Below are 18,901 nucleotides of genomic sequence, written 5' to 3' on the forward strand. Positions count from 1 at the left end.
ATGACAGCCATGCTGATGGTATGAGGTGATATCTCATTGTGATTTTGACTTGATTTCCCTAATTAGTGAGGTTTAGTACCTTTCATGTGTCTGCTGGCCATATGTGTGTCTTCTGCGGAAAAATGTATAAGTCCTTTGATGACATTTTAAACAGATTTTTTTTCTTTGCTGTTGACTTGTATAAATTCTTCATATATTTTGGATATTAACCCCTTATGTATATACGATTATATATAATATATCATGATACATGATTTACAAATATCTTCTCCCATTGTGTAGATTGACTTTTCATTTGTTCATAGTTTCCTTTGCTGTGCAGAAGCTTTTTAGTTTAATGTAGCTCCATTTTTTTCCTCTTTTTTTCTTTTGCTGTCTTTGCATTTGCATTTTTTAATTTGTCAAATTAAAAAAAATCATTACCAAGACCAGTGTTTAGGAGTTTACCCCATATGGTTTCTTGCTGGAGTTTTATGGTTTCAGGCTTATATTCCAGTCTTTAATACATTTTGAGTTGATTTTTGTGTATGGTCTAAGATAGTGGTCTGGTTTTGTTCTTCAGCATGCCATTGTCCAGCTTCCCAACATCATTTATTGAAGAGACTGTTGTTTCCCTTTGTATATTCTTAAACTCCTTTATCACAACTTAATTGACCATATGTGCATGGGTTTATTTCTGGGTTCTCGATTCTGTTTCATTGAGCTACATGTCTGTTTTTATAACAATCCCATACTGCTTTGATAACTATAGCTTTGTAATATAGTTTGAAATCAGGAAGTGTGATACCTCTAACTTCATTCTTTCTCAAGATTATTTTGGCTATTTGGAGTCTTTTGTGGGTCCATACAAATTTTAAAGTTGTTTGCTCTATTTCTGTGAAAAATGCTATTGGAATTTTGATAGGGATTGCACTGCATCTTTTTTTGCCCTTTTTAACATCTTTATTGCAGTATAATTGTTTTACATTGCTGTATTAGTTTCCGCTGTACAAAAAAGTGAATCACCTATACATATATCCCCATATACCCTCCCTCTTGTATCTTCCTCCCACCCTCTCAATCCCACCTCTCTAGGTGGTCAAAAAGCACAACGCTGATCTCCCTGTGCTATGCAGCTGCTTCCTACTAGCTATCTATTTTACATATGGTAATATATATATATATATATATATATATATATATATATGTCAATGCTGCTCTTTCACTGCTTCCCAGCTTACCCTTTCCCCTCCCAGTGTCCTCAAGACCATTCTCTACGTCTGTGTCTTTATTCCTGTTCTGCCCCTAGGTTCTGGAGAACATTTTTTCTTTAGATTCCATATATATGTATTAGCATGCAGTATTTGTTTTTCTCTTTCTAACTTACTTCACTCTGTATGACAGACTCTAGGTCCATCCACATCACTACAAATAACTCAGTTTCATTTCTTATTATGGCTGAGTAATATTCCATTGTATAAATGTGCCATATCTTCTTTATCCATTCATCTGTTGATGGACACTTCGGTTGCTTCCATGTCCTGGCTATTGTAAATAGTGCTGCAATGAACATTGTGGTACATGACTCTTTTACAATTATGGTTTTCTCTGGGTATATGCCCAGTAGTGGGGTTGCTGGGTCATATGGCAGTTCTATTTTTAGTTTTTGAAGGAACTGCCATACTGTTCTCCATAGTAGCTCTATCAATTTACATTCCCACCAACAGTGAAAGAGGGTTCCCTTTTCTCCACACCCTCTCCAGCATTTATTTTTGGTAGATTTTTTGTTGGTGGCCATTCTGACTGGTGTGAGGTAATACCTCATTGCTGTTTTGATTTGCATTCCTCTAATGATTAGTGATGTTGAGCATCCTTTCATGTGTTTGTTGGCAATCTGTATGTCTTCTTTGGAGAAATGTCTATTTAGGTCTTCTACCCATTTTTGGATTGGGTTGTTTGCTTTTTTGATATTAAGCTGCATGAGCTGCTTGTAAATTTTGGAAATTAATCCTTTGTCATTTGCTTCATTTGCAACTATTTTCTCCCATTCTGAGGGTTGTCTTTTGATCTTGTTTATGGTTTCCTTTGCTGTGCAAAAGCTTGTAAGTTTCATTAGGTCCAATTGGTTTATTTTGGATCTTGCTGTGATTTATGTCATAGAGTGTTCTGCTTATGTTTTCCTCTAAGAGTTTTATAATGTCTGGCCTTACATTTAGCTCTTTAATCCATTTTGAGTTATTTCTGTATATGGTGTTAAGGAGTGTTCTAATTTCATTCTTTCATTCTTGTCCAGTTTTCCCAGCACCACTTATTGAAGAGGCTGTCTTTTCTCCATTGTATATTCTTGCCTACTTTGTCAAAGATAAGTTGACCATATGTGCGTAGGTTTATCTCTGAGCTTTCTATCCTGTTCCATTGATCTATATTTCTGTTTTTGTGCCAGTACCATAGTATCTTGATTACTGTAGCTTTGTAGTATAGTCGGAAGTCAGGGAGCCTAATTCCTCCAGCTCCATTTTTCTTTCTCAAGATTGCTTTGGCTGTTCGGGGTCTTTTTTTATATTCATACAAATTGTGAAATTTTTTGTTCTAGTTCTGTGAAAATTTCCATTGGTAGTTTGATAGGGATTGCATTGAATCTGTAGATTGCTTTGGGTAATATAGCCATTTTCACAATGTTGATTCTTCCAATCCAAGAACATGATATATCTCTCCATCTGTTTGTATCATCTTTAATTTCTTTCATCAGTTTCTTATAGTTTTCTGCATACAGGTATTTTGTCTCCTTAGATAGGTTCATTTTAGGTATTTTATCCTTTTTGTTGCAATGGTAAATGGGAGTGTTTCCTTTGCACTGAATCTTTAAATGCTTTATGTAAACAGCTAAATAAGGTAATGTTTGAGGTGACAAACACTTTAGTACTTTAATAGTTTTTTATTGTGGAACTACTAGAGACCAGGAGGCAATTGGAGCTCATGCTAGGGACCTAGACATTGGCCACAGACATTTTTTGGAACCCATTCTACCACAAAGTGCTGGCAAGTGCCCTCTTGGAATCCTCTGTCTAGCTTTTTAGCAATGGGACCTGACCCACTGACAAGTCTGTGAAACAAGTACTAGCAGATCTCAAGAAACAAAAATATCCAGTTGGAGAAACAGCCCCACCTACCAGGAGGCTGGTTGCATTAGGACACACACCAAGACACATAACTAAAATACAAAAATTAAAGAGACACTATTAAAAACAGCAAGGAAAAAGCAACAAGTTACATACAAGGGAACTCCCATAAGTCTATCAATCAGTTCACTTTTGAGGAGGAACACTGCAGGCTGGAAGGGAGTGGCATGATATATTTTAAGTGATGAAAGGGAAAAACCTACAAGAAACTCTATCTGGCCAGGCTTACTCCAGATTTGAAGGAGAGATGAAAATTTTTACAGACAAGCAAATGCAAAAAGAGTTCAGCACCACCAAAACAGTTTTACAAGAAATGTTAAAGGAACTTCTCTAAGTGAAACACAATGGCCAAAACTAGAAATATTAAAAGTATAAAAGGAAAAATCCCATTGTTAAAAGCAAATTACAGTAAAGGTAGTAAATCAACCAGATATAAAGCTAGGAGGAAGGTTAAAAGACATAAGTAGTAAAATCATACCTGTCCACAATAAATCGCTTATCTAAGGGATACAGAAGACAAAAATATGTAAAATATGATGTCAAAAACAGTAAGTGTGATGTGGGGGGGCAGTAAAAATGTATGGTAGTTAAAATATATTTGAAATTAAGAGATCAGCTTCTTAAATGAATCATAGATACATACATACATACATAGATGGCTACATAGAAACCTTACAATAATCACAAACCAAAAATCTATAATAGATACACAAAAAATAGAAAGGAATACAAACATAACCCTAACAATTGTCATTAAATCACCTTGGAAGAATGCAAAAGAAAAAGTAATAAAGAACTGCAAAAACAGACCAAAAACAATTAACAAAACAGCAATAGGTACATACCTATCAATAATTATAAATGTAAATGGATGAAATGTTCCAATCAAAGGACATAGAGAGGCTGAATGGATTCAAAAACAAGACCTATATCTATGCTGCCTATGAGAGACTCACATCAGATTTAAAGACACACAAAGACTGAAGGTGAGGGGATGGGAAAATGTATTCCATGCAAAAGGAAATGAAAAGAAAGCCAGGGTAGCAATATTTATGTAAGAAAAAGTAGACTTTAAAATAATGATTGTAACAAGAGACAAGGAAGGACATTACATATTGATCAAGGGAACAATCAAAGAAGAGGATACAGCAATTATAAATATATATGCACCCAACATGGAAGCACCTAATTACATAGGAAATATCAACAGGCATAAGAAGAGAAACTGACACTAACAAAATGTTAGTAAGAGCCTTTGACACCCTACTTAGATCAATGGACAGATCATTCAGACAGAAAATCAATAAGGAAACATTGGCCTTAAATGACACTTTAGGACAAATGTCCATTTCATCCCCAAACAGCAAAACACACTTTCTTTTCAAGTGCACATGGAACATTCTCCAGGATAGATCACATGCTCAGTCACAAAACAAGTCTCAGTACATTTAAGAAAATTGAGATCATGTCAAGCATATTTTCTGACCACAGCACTCTGAGACTAGAAATCAACTAAAAGAGAAAAACTGCAAAAAACACAAACACGTGGAAGCTAAACAAAATGCCACTAAAGAACCAAAGGTTCACTGAAGAAATCAAAGAAGAAATTTAAAAATACCTGGAGACAAATGACTATGAAAATGTAATAATCCAAAATCTATGAGATGCAACAAAAGGAGTTCTAAGAGGGAAGTTTACAGTGATACAAGCCTGCCTCAGGGAACAAGAAAAATCTTAAATAAGCAACATAATCTGACACCTAAAGGAACTAGAAAAAGAAGAATAAAAGAAACCCAAAGTTAGTAGAAGGAAACAAATCATAAATATCATAAATATCAGATCAGAAAGAAATTAAATAGACTAAAAAAAAAAGATAAATGAAACTAAGAGCTGTTCTTTGAAAAGGAAAACAAAATTGATAAACCTTTAACAGTCTCATCAAGAAAAAGAGAGAGAGGGTCTAAATCAAAACAGAAATGAAAGAAGAGAAGTTACAGCCAACATCACAGATATACAAAGGATCATAAGATATTAATTACTATGAACAATTGCCAATAAAGTGGACAATTTTGAAGAAAGCTTATGTCTAGAAACATACAATCTCTCAAGAGTGAACGAGGAAGAAATAGACAATATGAGCAGACCAACTACTCTTAATGAAATTGAATCAGTAATAAAAAATACTCCTGACAAACAAAAGTTCAGGCCTCACAGATGAATTATACCAAACATTTAGAGAAGAGTTAACACCTATCTATTGCAAACAATTCCAAACAATTGCAGAGGGAGAAACATTTCCAAACTTATTCTATAGGACCAGCATCACCCTGATGCCAAAACCCAAAAAGATATCACAAAAAAATAAAATTACAGGCCAATATCACTGAAGACCATAAATGTAAAAATCCTCAACAAAAGTTTAGCAAACCAAATTCAACAATACATCTAAAAGTTCATGCACCATGATCAAGTGAGATTTATCCCAGGGATGGATATTATCAATCCATGTGATAAAACATATTAACAGGTTGAAGAATAAAAATCATATGATCATCTAAATAGGTACATAAAAACCTTTTGACAAAATTCCATATTCATTTATGATAAAACTCTCAACAGAGTGGTTATGGAACACACATACCACAACATAATAAAGGGCCATATATGACAAGCCCACAAGTAACATCATACTCAATGGTGAAAATCTCTAAGAACAAGATCAAGAACAAGACAAGGATGTCCAATCTTGCCACTTTTATTCAACATAATATTGGAAAACCTAGCCACAGCAGTCACACAAGAGAAAGAAATTAAAAAAGATCAAAATTGAAATGGAAGAAGTAAAAAGTCACTGTTTGCAAATGACATGATACTGTACATAGAAAATCCTAAATACACTACCCCAAAACTACTAGAACTAATCGATGAATTTAGTAAAGTTGCAGGATACAAAATTAATACATAGAAACCTGTTGCATTTATATACACTAACAATGAACTATCAGAAAGAGAACTTAAGAAAATAAGCCCATTCAAAATCATATCAAAAAGAATAAAAAACCTTGAAATAAATTGAACTAAGAGGTAAAAGACCTGTACTTGGAAAACTATAAGACACTGATGAAATAAATTGCTGATGACACAAACAGCTGGAAAGATATACCATGTTTCTGGGTTGGAAGAATTAATATTGTTAAAATTATCATACAAATCAGGGCAATCTACAAATTCAATGCAACCTCTATCAAAATACCAATGGCATTTTTCACTGACCTAGAACAAATAATTCTAAAATGGCAAGGAAATGCAAAAGACACTGCACAGCCAAAATAATCTTGAGAAAGAACAAAGCTGGAGGTATCACACGCCCTGATTTGAAACTATACTGCAAAGCTACAGTAATCAAAACAATATGGTACTGGCACAAAAACAGACAAATAGATCAATGGAACAGAATAGAGAGCCCAGAAGTGAAACTACACTTATTTGGTCAAATAATCTATGATAAAGTAGGCAATAATATACAATGGGCAATAGACAGCCTCTTCTATAAATGGTGGTCAGAAAACTGGACAGCTACATGCAAAATAATCAAACTGGACACTCTCTCACTCTGTGCACAAAAATAAATTCGAATGGATTAAATAGTTAAATGTGTGACCTGAAGCCACAAAGCTCCTAGAAGAAAACACAGGCAGTAGGCTCTTTGACATCAACCTTAGTAAGTTTTATCAATCTTTCTCCTCAGGCATGGGAAATAAAAGCAAAAATAAACAAATGAAACTGAAAAGCTTTTGTCCTGTGAAGGAAACTATCAACAAAATTAAAAAGCATTCTACTGAATAGGAAAAGATATTTGCAAATGATATGTCTGATAAGGGCTTAATACCCAAAATAACAAAGAATTCATACAACTCAACATCAAAAGAGCAAACAACCCAATTAATAATGGGCAGAGTATCTGAATAGACACTTTTCCAAAGAAGACATACAGATCACCAACATGTACTTGAAAAATATTCAACATCAAATCATCAGGGTAATGCAAAGCATAACCACAATGAGATATTACCTCACCCCTGTCAGAATGGTTATTATCAAAAATACAATAAATAACATGTATTGGTGAGGATATGGAGAAAACGGAACCTTCATGCACTGTTTGTGGAAATGTAAACTGGTGTAGCCACTGTAGAATACAGTATGAAGGTTCCTCAAAAAATTAAAAATAGAACTAATTCCACTCCTGAAGAAAACAAAAACACCAATTAGAAAAGATATATGCATGGTCTCTCAGACCCACCCTGGTGTAACATGTGAGGGCACTTACACAAAATATGAATACCAGGAGGCAGGGGTCAGGGGCCACCTTGGAGGCTGGCCATTAGACTCCAGGGTTTGAATCACTCAATAACATTTGCCTCAGTTTACACATATGTAAAATGGGAGTAATAGTAGTATCTGCTTTTTACGACTAAAATAGCTAATATATTTTAAAAGTTAAGGATGTATTTAAGATATTTATGAGTGAATTATAGGACATCTGTCATTTTCTTTAAATACACCAGAAAAAAAATTGAGGGAGGAGAATGATGGTGGTTAATAAAACATATATGGCAAAATGTTAAGATGTTGATGATAATGATTTAAAGTGGGCAATACGTACATAAAGTTTTTTTAATGATCTTTAATTTTTTAAAAATAATTATTGATGTATGGTTGATTTACAATGCTGTGTTAATTTCTGCTGTACAGCAAAGTGACTCAGTTATAGATATATATATATATTCTTTTTCAGATTCTTTTCCATTATGGTTTATCACAGGATATTGAATATAGTTTCCTGTACTATACAGGAGGACCTTGTTGTTTATCCATAATGATCTTTTCTTTATTTCTTAAGTTTAAAATTTCCCATAATAAAAAGTTACATAATTTTTTACATAAAATGTTTATAGCAGTACCTGGAACATAGTAAACAGTCAATAAATGCTGGTTATTATTTTTGGAAAAAAGAAAATATATATGCAGCCCTATGTTCATTGCAGCATTATTTACAATAGTTAAGATATGGAAGAAACCTGTCTATTGATAGATGAATTGATAAAGGATGTGACATATATACATAAATATACATGAATATTAGCCATTAAAAAGGAATAAAGTCTTGCCACTTGAGACAACATGAATGGACCTAGAGAGTATTATCCTAAGTGAAGGAAGCAGACAGAGAAAGACAAATATTGTATGGTTTCACTTATATGTGGAATGTAAGAAACAAAACAAACTAACAAACATAATAAAACAGAAACAGAAACAGATGCAGAGAACAAACTGGTGGTTGCCAGGGGGAGGGAGTGGGGGGAGGAAAGAAATAGGTGGGGGAGATTAGGAGGTATAAACTTACGGTTGCAAAATTAATGAGTCATGTGTATGAAATGTATAGCGTGGGGTATATAATCATTACTTATATAATATCTTTGTATGGTGACAGAACTTAACTGGACTTATAGTGGTGATTATTCTAAATGTATAGAAATACTGAATCACTATGTTGTGTAACAGGAACTAACAGTGTTGTAGGTCAATTATACTCCCAAAACGAACAAACTCATAGAAAGAGAGATCAGTTTTGTGGTTACAGAGGCAGGGTGTTGGGGAAGGGGGAATTGGAGGAAGTCAGTCAAAAAGTACAAACTTTCAGTTACAAGGTATATAAGTACTAGGGATATAATGTACTACATGGTAAATATAATTAACACTGTGTATATTATATATGAAAGTTTTTAAGAGAGTAAATTCTGAGTTCTCATCACAAGGAAAAAAATTTAGTTTCTCTAATTTTGTATCTGTATGAGATGATGGATGTTCACCAAACATATTATGATAATCATGTCCTGATGTATATAAGTGAAATCATTATTCTGTATACCTTAAATTTATACAGCGCTATATGTCAGTTATATCTCAATGAAAATCTAGGAAAATAAATAAATAAATAAAATACATTTTTCCAGAAAAATAACAATTATTTCTTTTAATCTGTTTAAAGACAAAATCTGACAATCATTGCTAATATTTGGTTGACTACTTCAACAGTGTAGAATCTATAAGAGAAAATACCATAACTACGTATCATCTATTAATATAACAATACAGATTGGGGAATAACTGTATTTACCTATTTAAAAACTTAAATATTACCAAAATAATAATACTTTTTTTCATCTTTTCAGCAACCTTGACACAGAAGAACTATGTGGTAAGTTTATTTAAAGCCAATCAAACCCATTACTTGCTTTAGAATAAGAAAGAACACTGTCTTACATATTTCTACAAACCCTGAAATTAATGCCATAGATTAGGAGTTCTGGAATAAAGTAAAAGATAGTTGAGATCTCAAGGAATTTATGTTTATCCATGAGTTTTGTTCAAGCATGTATTTCACTGAAGAAAGAGTTGGCCCTTATTAATTTGTTCATAGCAGGAGAATTATAATTAGTACAATAAGTTTCACAAGAATATATTCCACCAGCTTGAATATATTTTTAAAGTGTTGTTTAATACAACTTCATTATTCACTTCAAATATATTGTGCAGAGGCTTTGGTTACTTTTTTGCAAAGCTGATCCCTTGATATGTAAAAACAACTTTGTCCCATACCTTGCCTAAACCATTCTGGAATGTCACTTGCAAAACAAATGATTCAGTGGGGAGAGATGTCTTAACAAATTCCTGATTTAGTGGCCTCTTCATTTACTTTCTTCATTTTTGTGGGTGGAAACAAAAGTAATAGGCTAGAAATATGAAAAGGCAAATACTTTTGAGATTTATTCTTCGTTCTCAAAAATTTGTCTTCTCTAATAATAGAACTAGATTAAAGACCTATTCTATATTTATTTTGAAAGCTTTGACTCTGATTTTCCTGCATAATTTTAGTTAGGGAACTAGTTAAGGGGTTTTAATTCAACAGAATTGCTCTATATCTTTAAACCCAGTGATTGTACTCCTAATTCTGTGTTATAATACTCCCTCTCAGTTCAAGAATATGCATTTTAATTTCCAGAGTGAAGTTTCATTTTTCATTATTTTGTGAATATAAAGTAAACATATTCTAATCAAAATGGATTCTAATTAAAACCAAAGTTTTCAGTGCTAGCAAATGAAATATGTAGACTCACACCCAGCAAAAATACTCCCTTTTATGTGGGAGGGGCAGTGTTCGATTGACATGGAAAATGGATTTCTTGTGCTCTTTAGTAGAAGCCAATTAACAGGTCCAAGTATCTAAAACTTTCATTCTGTTGCTTTTATTTAGTTTATCAGTTTACTAAATTATGGACCTAGAATTCAAAATACTTTAATAAATACTTTATTAAAATAAAATATAGATATTTCTTATTTTATTTATGAAAGTAATATTTAACTATTTTTTTTTTAATTTAGCAACACAGAATTATATAGGTGTATAAGAGAAAATGTCAAAGGCTCTCACTCACTTCTCTTTCCCCTGATACTGATCTCCACTGCTAACTTCTTGGAATGTATCCTTCCAAACATTTTTACACATGTAATGACATTGATATATATGAGTATGTTTTTTTCCAACAATGTGTATACTATATGATCAATAGAAGTGCACACTGTTCTATATCATTTTATTACAAAGGATGCATAGTGTCCCATTTACCTTAAAATTTTTAACCAAATCCCTTTCAGTTGTTTTGCGTTTTCAGGTTGTTTCCAAATTTCCACTGGGACAAACAACACTGAAGTAAATATCCTTGTTTGTATTCTCTTTGCACTCTTATACAAGTAGTTCTGTAAGATAGATTCCCAAAAGTGTAGTTACTTGGTCAAAGATTCTTCCAGTGTGCACGCCCAGCAGCAGTATATAGGCAAGTCAAGATTACTCACTTTCCTAAATAGCAGCTTTAGGCCATAACTTATTCCGGCCAGTCAATACATAACTTGACTTTAATTAGGTAATTGTGTATGAACTTTAGCATTGGGTCTTTGGTTTCCTATTTGTGCCATCTTTAGCTCTGATCTAAAATCTATTGGGAGCAAATTTATTACTTTCCTGATCTTACACAGCTTATAACTGTTTTTGTACTCTTACCCAATTTTTTATTAGTGTATAATTGCTTTACAAAGTTGTGTTAGTTTCTGCTGTACAAAGAAGTGAATCAACTATATATATATATATCTCCCCTCCCTCTTGGACCTCCCTCCCACCCCACCACCCCACTCATCTAGATCATCACAGAGCACCGAGCTGAGCTTCCTGTGCTATGCAGCAGGCTTCCACTAGCTATCTATTTTACATATGGTAGTGTATATATGTCAGTCCTAATCTCCCAATTCATCCCACCATCTCCTTCCCCCTCTGTGTCCACATGTCCATTCTCTATGTCTGCAATTCTGTTCCTGACATGGAAATAGGTTCTTCTGTACCATTTTTCTAGATTCCACATATATGCATTAATATACGATATATGTTTTTCTCTTCCTGACTTACTTCACTCTGTATGACAGACTCTAAGTCCACCCACATCTCTGCAAATGACCCAATTTCATTCCTTTTTATGGCTGAGTAATATTCCATTGTATATATGTACCTCATCTTCTTTATCCATTCATTTGTTGTTGAACATTTAGGTTGCTTCCATGTCCTGGCTATTGTAAATATTGCTGCAATGAACATTGGGGTATATGTGTCTTTTGAATTATGGTTTTCTCAGGGTATATGCTCATACTGGGTCATATGCTAGTTCTATTTTTAGTTTTTAAAAGGAACTTCCATACTGTTCTCCACAGTGGCTGTATCAATTTACATTCCCACTAACAGTGCAAGAGGGTTCCCTTTTCTCTACACCATCTCCAGCATTTATTGTTTGTAGATTTATTGATGATGGCCATTCTGACCTGTGTGAGTTGATACCTCATTGTAGTTTTGATTTGCATTTCTCTGAATATTAGTGATGTTGAGCATCTTTTCATGTGCCTCTTGGCCATTTGTATGTCTTCTTTGGAGAAATGTCTATTTAGGTCTTCTGCCCAGTTTTGGATAGGGTTGTTTGTTTTTTTGATATTGAGCTGCATGAGCTCTTTGTATATTTTGGAGATTAATCCTTTGTCCGTTGCTTCGTTTGCAAATATTTTTTTCCCATTCTGAGAGTTGTCTTTTCGTCTTGTTTATAGTTTCCTTTGCTGTGCAAAAGTTTTTAATTTTAATTAGGGCTCATTTGTTTATTTTTGTTTTTACTTTCATTACTATAGGAAATGGGTCATAAAAGATCTTGCTGTGGTTTATCTCAGGGAGTGTTTTCCCTGTGTTTTCCTCTAAGCATTTTATAGTGTCCAGTCCTACATTTAGCTCTTTAATCCATTATGAGTTTCTTGTGTATGGTGTTAAGTAATGTTCTAATTTCATTCTTTCACATGTAGCTGTCCAGTTTTCCCAGCACCACTTATTGAAGAGGCTGTCTTTTCTCCATTGTATATTCTTGCTTCCTTTGTCAAAGATAAGGTGACCACATGTGTATGGGTTTATCTCTGGGCTTTCTATCCTGTTCCATTAATCTGTGTTTCTGTTTTTGTGCCAGTATCATACTATCTTGATTGCTGTAGGTTTGTAGTATAGTCTGAAGTGATGAAGTCTGATTCCTCCAGATGCATTTTTCTTTCTCAAGATTGCTTTGGCTATTCGAGGTCTTTTGTGTTTCCATACAAGTTGTAAAATTTTTTGTTCTAATTCTGTGAAGAATGCCATTCGTAATTTGATAGGTATTGCAGTGAATCTGTAGATTGCTTTGGGTGGTATAGTCATTTTCACATTATTGATTCTTCCAATCAAAGAACATGGCATATTTCTCCATCTGTTTGTGTCATCTTTGATTTCTTGCACCAGTGTTTTATACTTTTCTGCATACAGATCTTTTGCCCCCTTAGGTAGGTTTATTCTTAGCTGTTTTTTTCTTTTTGTTGCAATAGTAAATGGGATTGTTTCCTTAATTTCTCCTTCTGATCTTTTGTTGTTAGTGTATAGGAATGTGAGAGATTTCTGCACATTAATTTCATATCCTGCAACTTTACCAAATTCATTGATTAGTTCTCATTGTTTTCTTGTGGCATCTTTAGAATTTTCTATGTATAGTATCACGTCACCTGCAAACAGTGACAGTTTTACTTCTTTTCCATTTTGTATTCCTTTTATTTCTTTTTCTTCTCTGATTTGCATGGACAGGACTTCCAAAACTATGTTGAATAAGAGTGACGAGAGTGGACATCCCGGTCTTTTTCCTGATCTTAGAGGAAGAGATTTCAGTTTTTCAGCATTGAGAATGATGTTTGCTGTGGGTTTGTCATATATGGCCTTTACTATGTTGAGGTATGTTCCCTCTATGCCCAGTTTCTGGAGAGTTTTTATCATAAACAGGTGTTGGATTTTGTCAAAAGCTTTTTCTGCATCTATTGACATGATCATATGGTTTTCATTCTTTAATTTGTTAATATGGTGTATCATATTGTTTGATTTGCGTATATTGAAGAATCCTTGCATTCCTGAGATAAATCCCACTTGATCATGGTGTATAATCATTTTAATGTGTTGTTGGATTCTGTTTGCTAGTATTTTGTTCAGGATGTTTGTGTCTATGTTCATCAGTGATATTGATCTGTAATTTTCTTTTTTTTGTGATATCTTTGTCTGGTTTTGGTATCAGGGTGATGGTGGCCTTGTGGAATTTAGAAGTGCACCTCCCTCTGCAATTGTTTGGAAGAGTTTGAGAAGGAAAGGTGTTAGCTCTTCTCTAAATGTTTGGTAAAATTTGCCTGTGAAGCCATCTGATCCTGGACTCTTGTTTGTTGGAAGATTTTTAATTACAGTTTCAATTTCATTACTTGTGATTGGCCTGTTTATATTTTGTCATTCTTCCTGTTCAGGCTTGGAAAGTTGTACCTTTCCAAGAATTTGTCCATTTCTTCCATGTTGTGCATTTTATTGGGATATAGTTGCTTTTAGTAGTCTCTTATGATCTTTTGTATTTCTGCTGTGCGCATTGTAATTTCTCCTTTTTCATTTCTAATTTTATTGATGTGAGTCCTCTTCCTTTTTTTCTTGATGAGTTTGGCTAAAGGTTTATGATTTTATTTTTTATCTTCTCAAAGAACCAACTTTCACTCTTAGTGATCTTTACTATTGTTTTCTTTGTTTCTATTTCATTTATTCTTCTCTAATCTTTATGATTTCTTTCCTTCTACTACCATTGAATTTTGTTTGTTCTTCTTTCTCTAGTGGCTTTAGCTGTAAGGTTAGATTGTTTATTTGAGATTTTTCTTGTTTCTTAAGATGAGGTTGAATTTCTATAAACTTCCCTCTTAGAACTTCTTTTGCTGCATCTGATAGGTTTTGGGTCATCATCTTTTCATTGTCATTTGTTTCTATGTATTTTCTTTTGTTTCCTCTTTGATTTCTTCAGTGATCTCTTGGTTATTTAGCAGTGTACTGTTTAGCCTCCTTGTGTTTATGATTTTTACAGGTTTTTCCTGTAATTTATTTCTAACCTCATAGTGTTGTGGTCAGAAAAGATCCTTGATATGATTTCAATTTTCTTAAGTTTTATGAAGGTTGATTTGTTCCCCAAGATGTGATCTATCCTGGAGAATATTCTGTTTGCACTGAGGTGAAAATGTCTTCTGCTGCTTTTTTGTCAAACGTCTATAAATATCAATTAAATCTATCTGGTCTATTGTGTCATTTAAAACTGTGTTTCCCTATTTATTTTCTGTCTGGATGATCTGTCCTTTGGTGTAAGTGGGGTGTTAAAGTCCCCCACTATTATTGTGTTACTGTTAATTTCCTCTTTTATGGCTGTTAGCATTTGCATTATGTATTTAGGTGATGCTATGTTGGGTGCATATTTATAATTGTTATATATTCTTCTTGGACTGATCCCTTGATCATTATGTAGTGTCCTTATTTGTCACTTGTAAAATTCTTTATTTTAAAGTCTATTTTCTCTGACATGAAAATTGCTACTCCAGCTCTCTTTTGATTTCCGTTTGCATAGAATATCTTTTTCTGTCTCCTCACTTTCAGTCTGTATGTGTCCCTAGGTCTAAAGTGGGTCTCTTGTAGACAGCATATATATGAATCTTGTTTTGTGTTTGTTTTTGTTTTTTGTGGTACGTGGGCCTCTCACTGTTGTGGCCTCTCCCGTTGTGGAGCACAGGCTCCGGACGCGCAGGCTCAGTGGCCATGGCTCACAGGCCTAGCTGCTCCGTGGCACATGGAATTTTCCCGGACCAGGGCACGAACCCATGTCCCCTGCATCGGCAGGCAGACTCAACCACTGCGCCACCAGGGAAGCCCTGAGTCTTATTTTTGTATCCATTCAGCCAGCCTGGGTCTTTTGGTTGGAGCATTTAATCCATTTACATTCAAGGTAACTATTGATATGTATGTTCCTCTTACCATTTTGTTAATTTCTTTGGGTTTGTTTTTGTGGGTCTTTTTCTTCTCTTGTGTTTCCTGCTTAGAGCATTTCCTTTAGCATTTGTCGTAAAGCTGGTATGGTGGTGCTGATTCTCTTAGCTTTTGCCTGTCTGTGAAGTTTTTGATTGCTCCTTCGAATGTCCATAAGATCCTTGCTGGGTAGAGTAATCTTGGTTACAGATTTTTCCCTTTCAACACTTTAAATGTGTCCTGCCACTCCTTCTGGCCTGCTGAGATTCTGCTGAAAAATCTGCTGATAACCTTATGGGGATTCCCTTGTATGTTATTTTTTGCTTTTCTTTGCTGCTTTTAATATTTTTTCTTTGAATTTAATTTTTGTTAGTTTGATTAATATGTGTCTTGGTGTGTTTCTCCAAGGGTTTATACTGTTTGAGACTCTCTGCACTTACTTGACTTGAGTGGCTATTTCCTTTCCCATGTTATGTAAGTTTTTGACTATAATCTCTTCAAATATTTTCTCATACCCTTTCTCTTTCTCTTCTTCTGGGACCCCTGTAATTCGAATGTTTGTGCATTTAATATTGTCCCAGAAGTCACTGAGACTGTCTTCAATTCTTTTCATTCTTTTTTCTTAATCTATTCCTCAGCAGTTATTTCCACCATTCTATCTTTCAGCTAACTTATTTGTTCTTTTGCCTCAGTTATTCTGCTATTGATTCCTTCTAGTGTATTTTTCATTTCAGTTATTGTTTTGCTCATCCCTATTTGTTTGTTCTTTATTTCTTCTAGTTCTTTGTGAAACATTTCTCGTATTTTTTTATCTGTGTCTCCATTCTATTTCTGAGATTTTGGATCACCTTTACTGTCATTACTGTGAATTCTTTTTCAGGTAGGTTGCTTATTTTCTTTTCATTGATTTGGCCTTGTATGTTTTTACCTTGCTCCTTCGTCTGTAACATATTGTTTTGTCATCTCATTTTTTTTTTTTTTTGAGGTACGTGGGCCTCTCACTGTTGCAGCCTCTCCCGTTGCAGAGCACAGGCTCTGGACACGCAGGCTCAGTGGCCATGGCTCACAGGCCTAGCTGCTCTGCGGCATGTGGGATCTTCCTGGACCGGGGCACAAACCCGTGTCCCTGCATCTGCAGGTGGACTCTCAACCATTGCGCCACCAGGGAAGGCCTGTCATCTCATTTTTTTGATGGGTGGGGCTGTGTTTCTTCTTACTGGTTGTTTGGCCTGAGGCCTTCCTCACTGGAGTTTGCAGGCAGTTGACTAGAGCCAGGTCTTGGTGCTGAGATGAGGACCTCCAGGAGACCTCTCTCCAATTAATATCCCCTGGGGTCTGAGGTTCTCTGTTAGTCCAGCAGCTTGGACTCAGCGCTCCCACCAAAGGAGCTCAGGCACTACCCCTGGCTTGCTTATCACTGAATTCCTTAACTGAGATTTGGTACTTTATTTTCACCTTGCAGAGCTATTCTCAGAAGACACATAGAATGTAGTTTCAGACCCTCTTGAGTGGTTCTTTTAAAATCTTGAATATCTTCTGTTCATAAACCAGTGCAGTTGCACTTCTCTCTCAGCCAAAAAGTTCTCTCTACTCTTACTCATTTTTATTGAACTATTTTGCAAATCTTCAACTTGGTACGTGAATATTTTAAGATACTTATGGATGGGTGATGAATAATTGCAATGAAAGTTCATATAGCTAGAGTGCTTGATCTGAAAGCATATAGAAAGCTTTATGAGCAAGTTTGAATATATTCAGTAGTCTAAGTTTTCATCTAGTTAGTTTTTGCCTACCAATTACTTTAAAAGTTAGCTAAATTCTGTAAATAAGATTGATAAAACTGAGGAATCTCCCATAAGAATTGTATAAGCCTTATATGCAAGGTTCCTTTAAGTTGCTGTGCTCAAATTCCCCCTAGTCAGACTGTATAGGAGCACCACCTTGCATTGCCAGATCCTGGGCAGTGCTGAGGGACTTGTGCCAGCTGAGTCTGGGTACTAGAAAATCAAATCTCTACTCCAGACTTTTAGAGCTGTGACTACTTGGCATATTTATAAAATCACCTAAAGGAGTTGTAGAACAGTTTGAGTGACACTGATCTGTATCCTCTCAAAATAACTCATTCTTAGATTTTCGACTGATGCCTTTATTCACAACATGGGTGTTCTAACTCTCTTTTTTTGTCTTGGTCATCTCAGTTGTTTTCTTTCCTATCTAATACAATTCTTGGGAAGTTACAGCAAGGTACACACTGTGGGCCTCATCTAAGCTCATGAAAATGCTTTGTGAGATTAGTTCCCAGTGTGATCTTTGTGGAAGCTAGTTCTCTGGTTCTGACTTGGAATTCTTGGGTCAGATCCAAAAACTCAACAACTTGGAGGACTGAGATGCAGAATAGAAAACTCTGTAATCTGGTGATGTGACACCACCAATTAAGTACAGTAGTGAAGGAGGAAGGGAGAAACTAACCTTTGGTTAGCATTTCTTTTTCTTGTTTTGGCCATGCAGCTTGTGAGATTTTAGTTCCCTGACCAGGGATTGAACCCGTGCCCTCAGCAGTGAAAGTGCAGTCCTAACCACTGGACAACCAGGGAATTCCCTTGTCAGCATTTTAATAGAGAAGATGTTACATTGAACATCCATGAGGAGATAATTTCCTTTCTGACAGATAATTTATTAAATGCATCTGTTTATAACTCTTGCTCTATTTTTTAATTATACTCAATACCCAGACTCTTACTTTTCAGAGCCTCTTCTCTTAAACTGAGGAGAATTGGTTTTCACACATTTCCATATGTGCTATACAGTTCTCTTTTGCTCTTGCCCATGAAACCCCATTGGTTTTCAAATTGGCCCTTGTACACAGAGGGCACAGGGAAACCAAAGAAAGAGGCAGACCACTCCACATTGGTAGGTGGCAGGTTTAGTAGACAAGGGAACTTACCCTTCCATACAAGGTTTACATACAAGGCTTGTCTTGGGCAGGTAGAAAACGAGTAGATCTCTGCACCCTCCCACCAGAATCTTAAGTTTATATAGAGGTCTTAACTGGATTGAGTCACATACAACAACGTCCAGATTGCTCTCTCAAGGTAGTGTCCTTGAAAATGGCTCCCACTGTGGGAATGTTGGGGAAAGCATACACTCCAAGGACAGGAAAGTGGATGAGGAGCCTCCAATTGCCCAGGTGTAACTTGCAGTTCAACCAGTGGTCATGTCCTCTACATTACCTTCTCCAAACCCACATATAGGTTTCAATAAAAGTAGGTCTTTT

General features: G+C 35.0%; 1 protein-coding gene across 2 annotated transcripts in view; it reads left to right on the top strand.

Moving 5' to 3' along the window:
• The window catches only part of NECAB1 (N-terminal EF-hand calcium binding protein 1), a 259,253-nt gene that overhangs the window by 115,487 nt on the left and 124,865 nt on the right, over positions 1-18,901 (top strand). For both annotated transcript variants that reach the window (XM_033411712.2, XM_004283224.3), the window contains exon 4: positions 9,395-9,420. In XM_033411712.2, the coding sequence (XP_033267603.1) occupies positions 9,395-9,420 (26 nt within the window). The remainder of the gene's footprint in view (positions 1-9,394; positions 9,421-18,901) is intronic.

Source organism: Orcinus orca, chromosome 17 (assembly GCF_937001465.1).
Source record: "Orcinus orca chromosome 17, mOrcOrc1.1, whole genome shotgun sequence".
In the NCBI taxonomy this organism is placed as follows: domain Eukaryota; kingdom Metazoa; phylum Chordata; class Mammalia; order Artiodactyla; family Delphinidae; genus Orcinus; species Orcinus orca.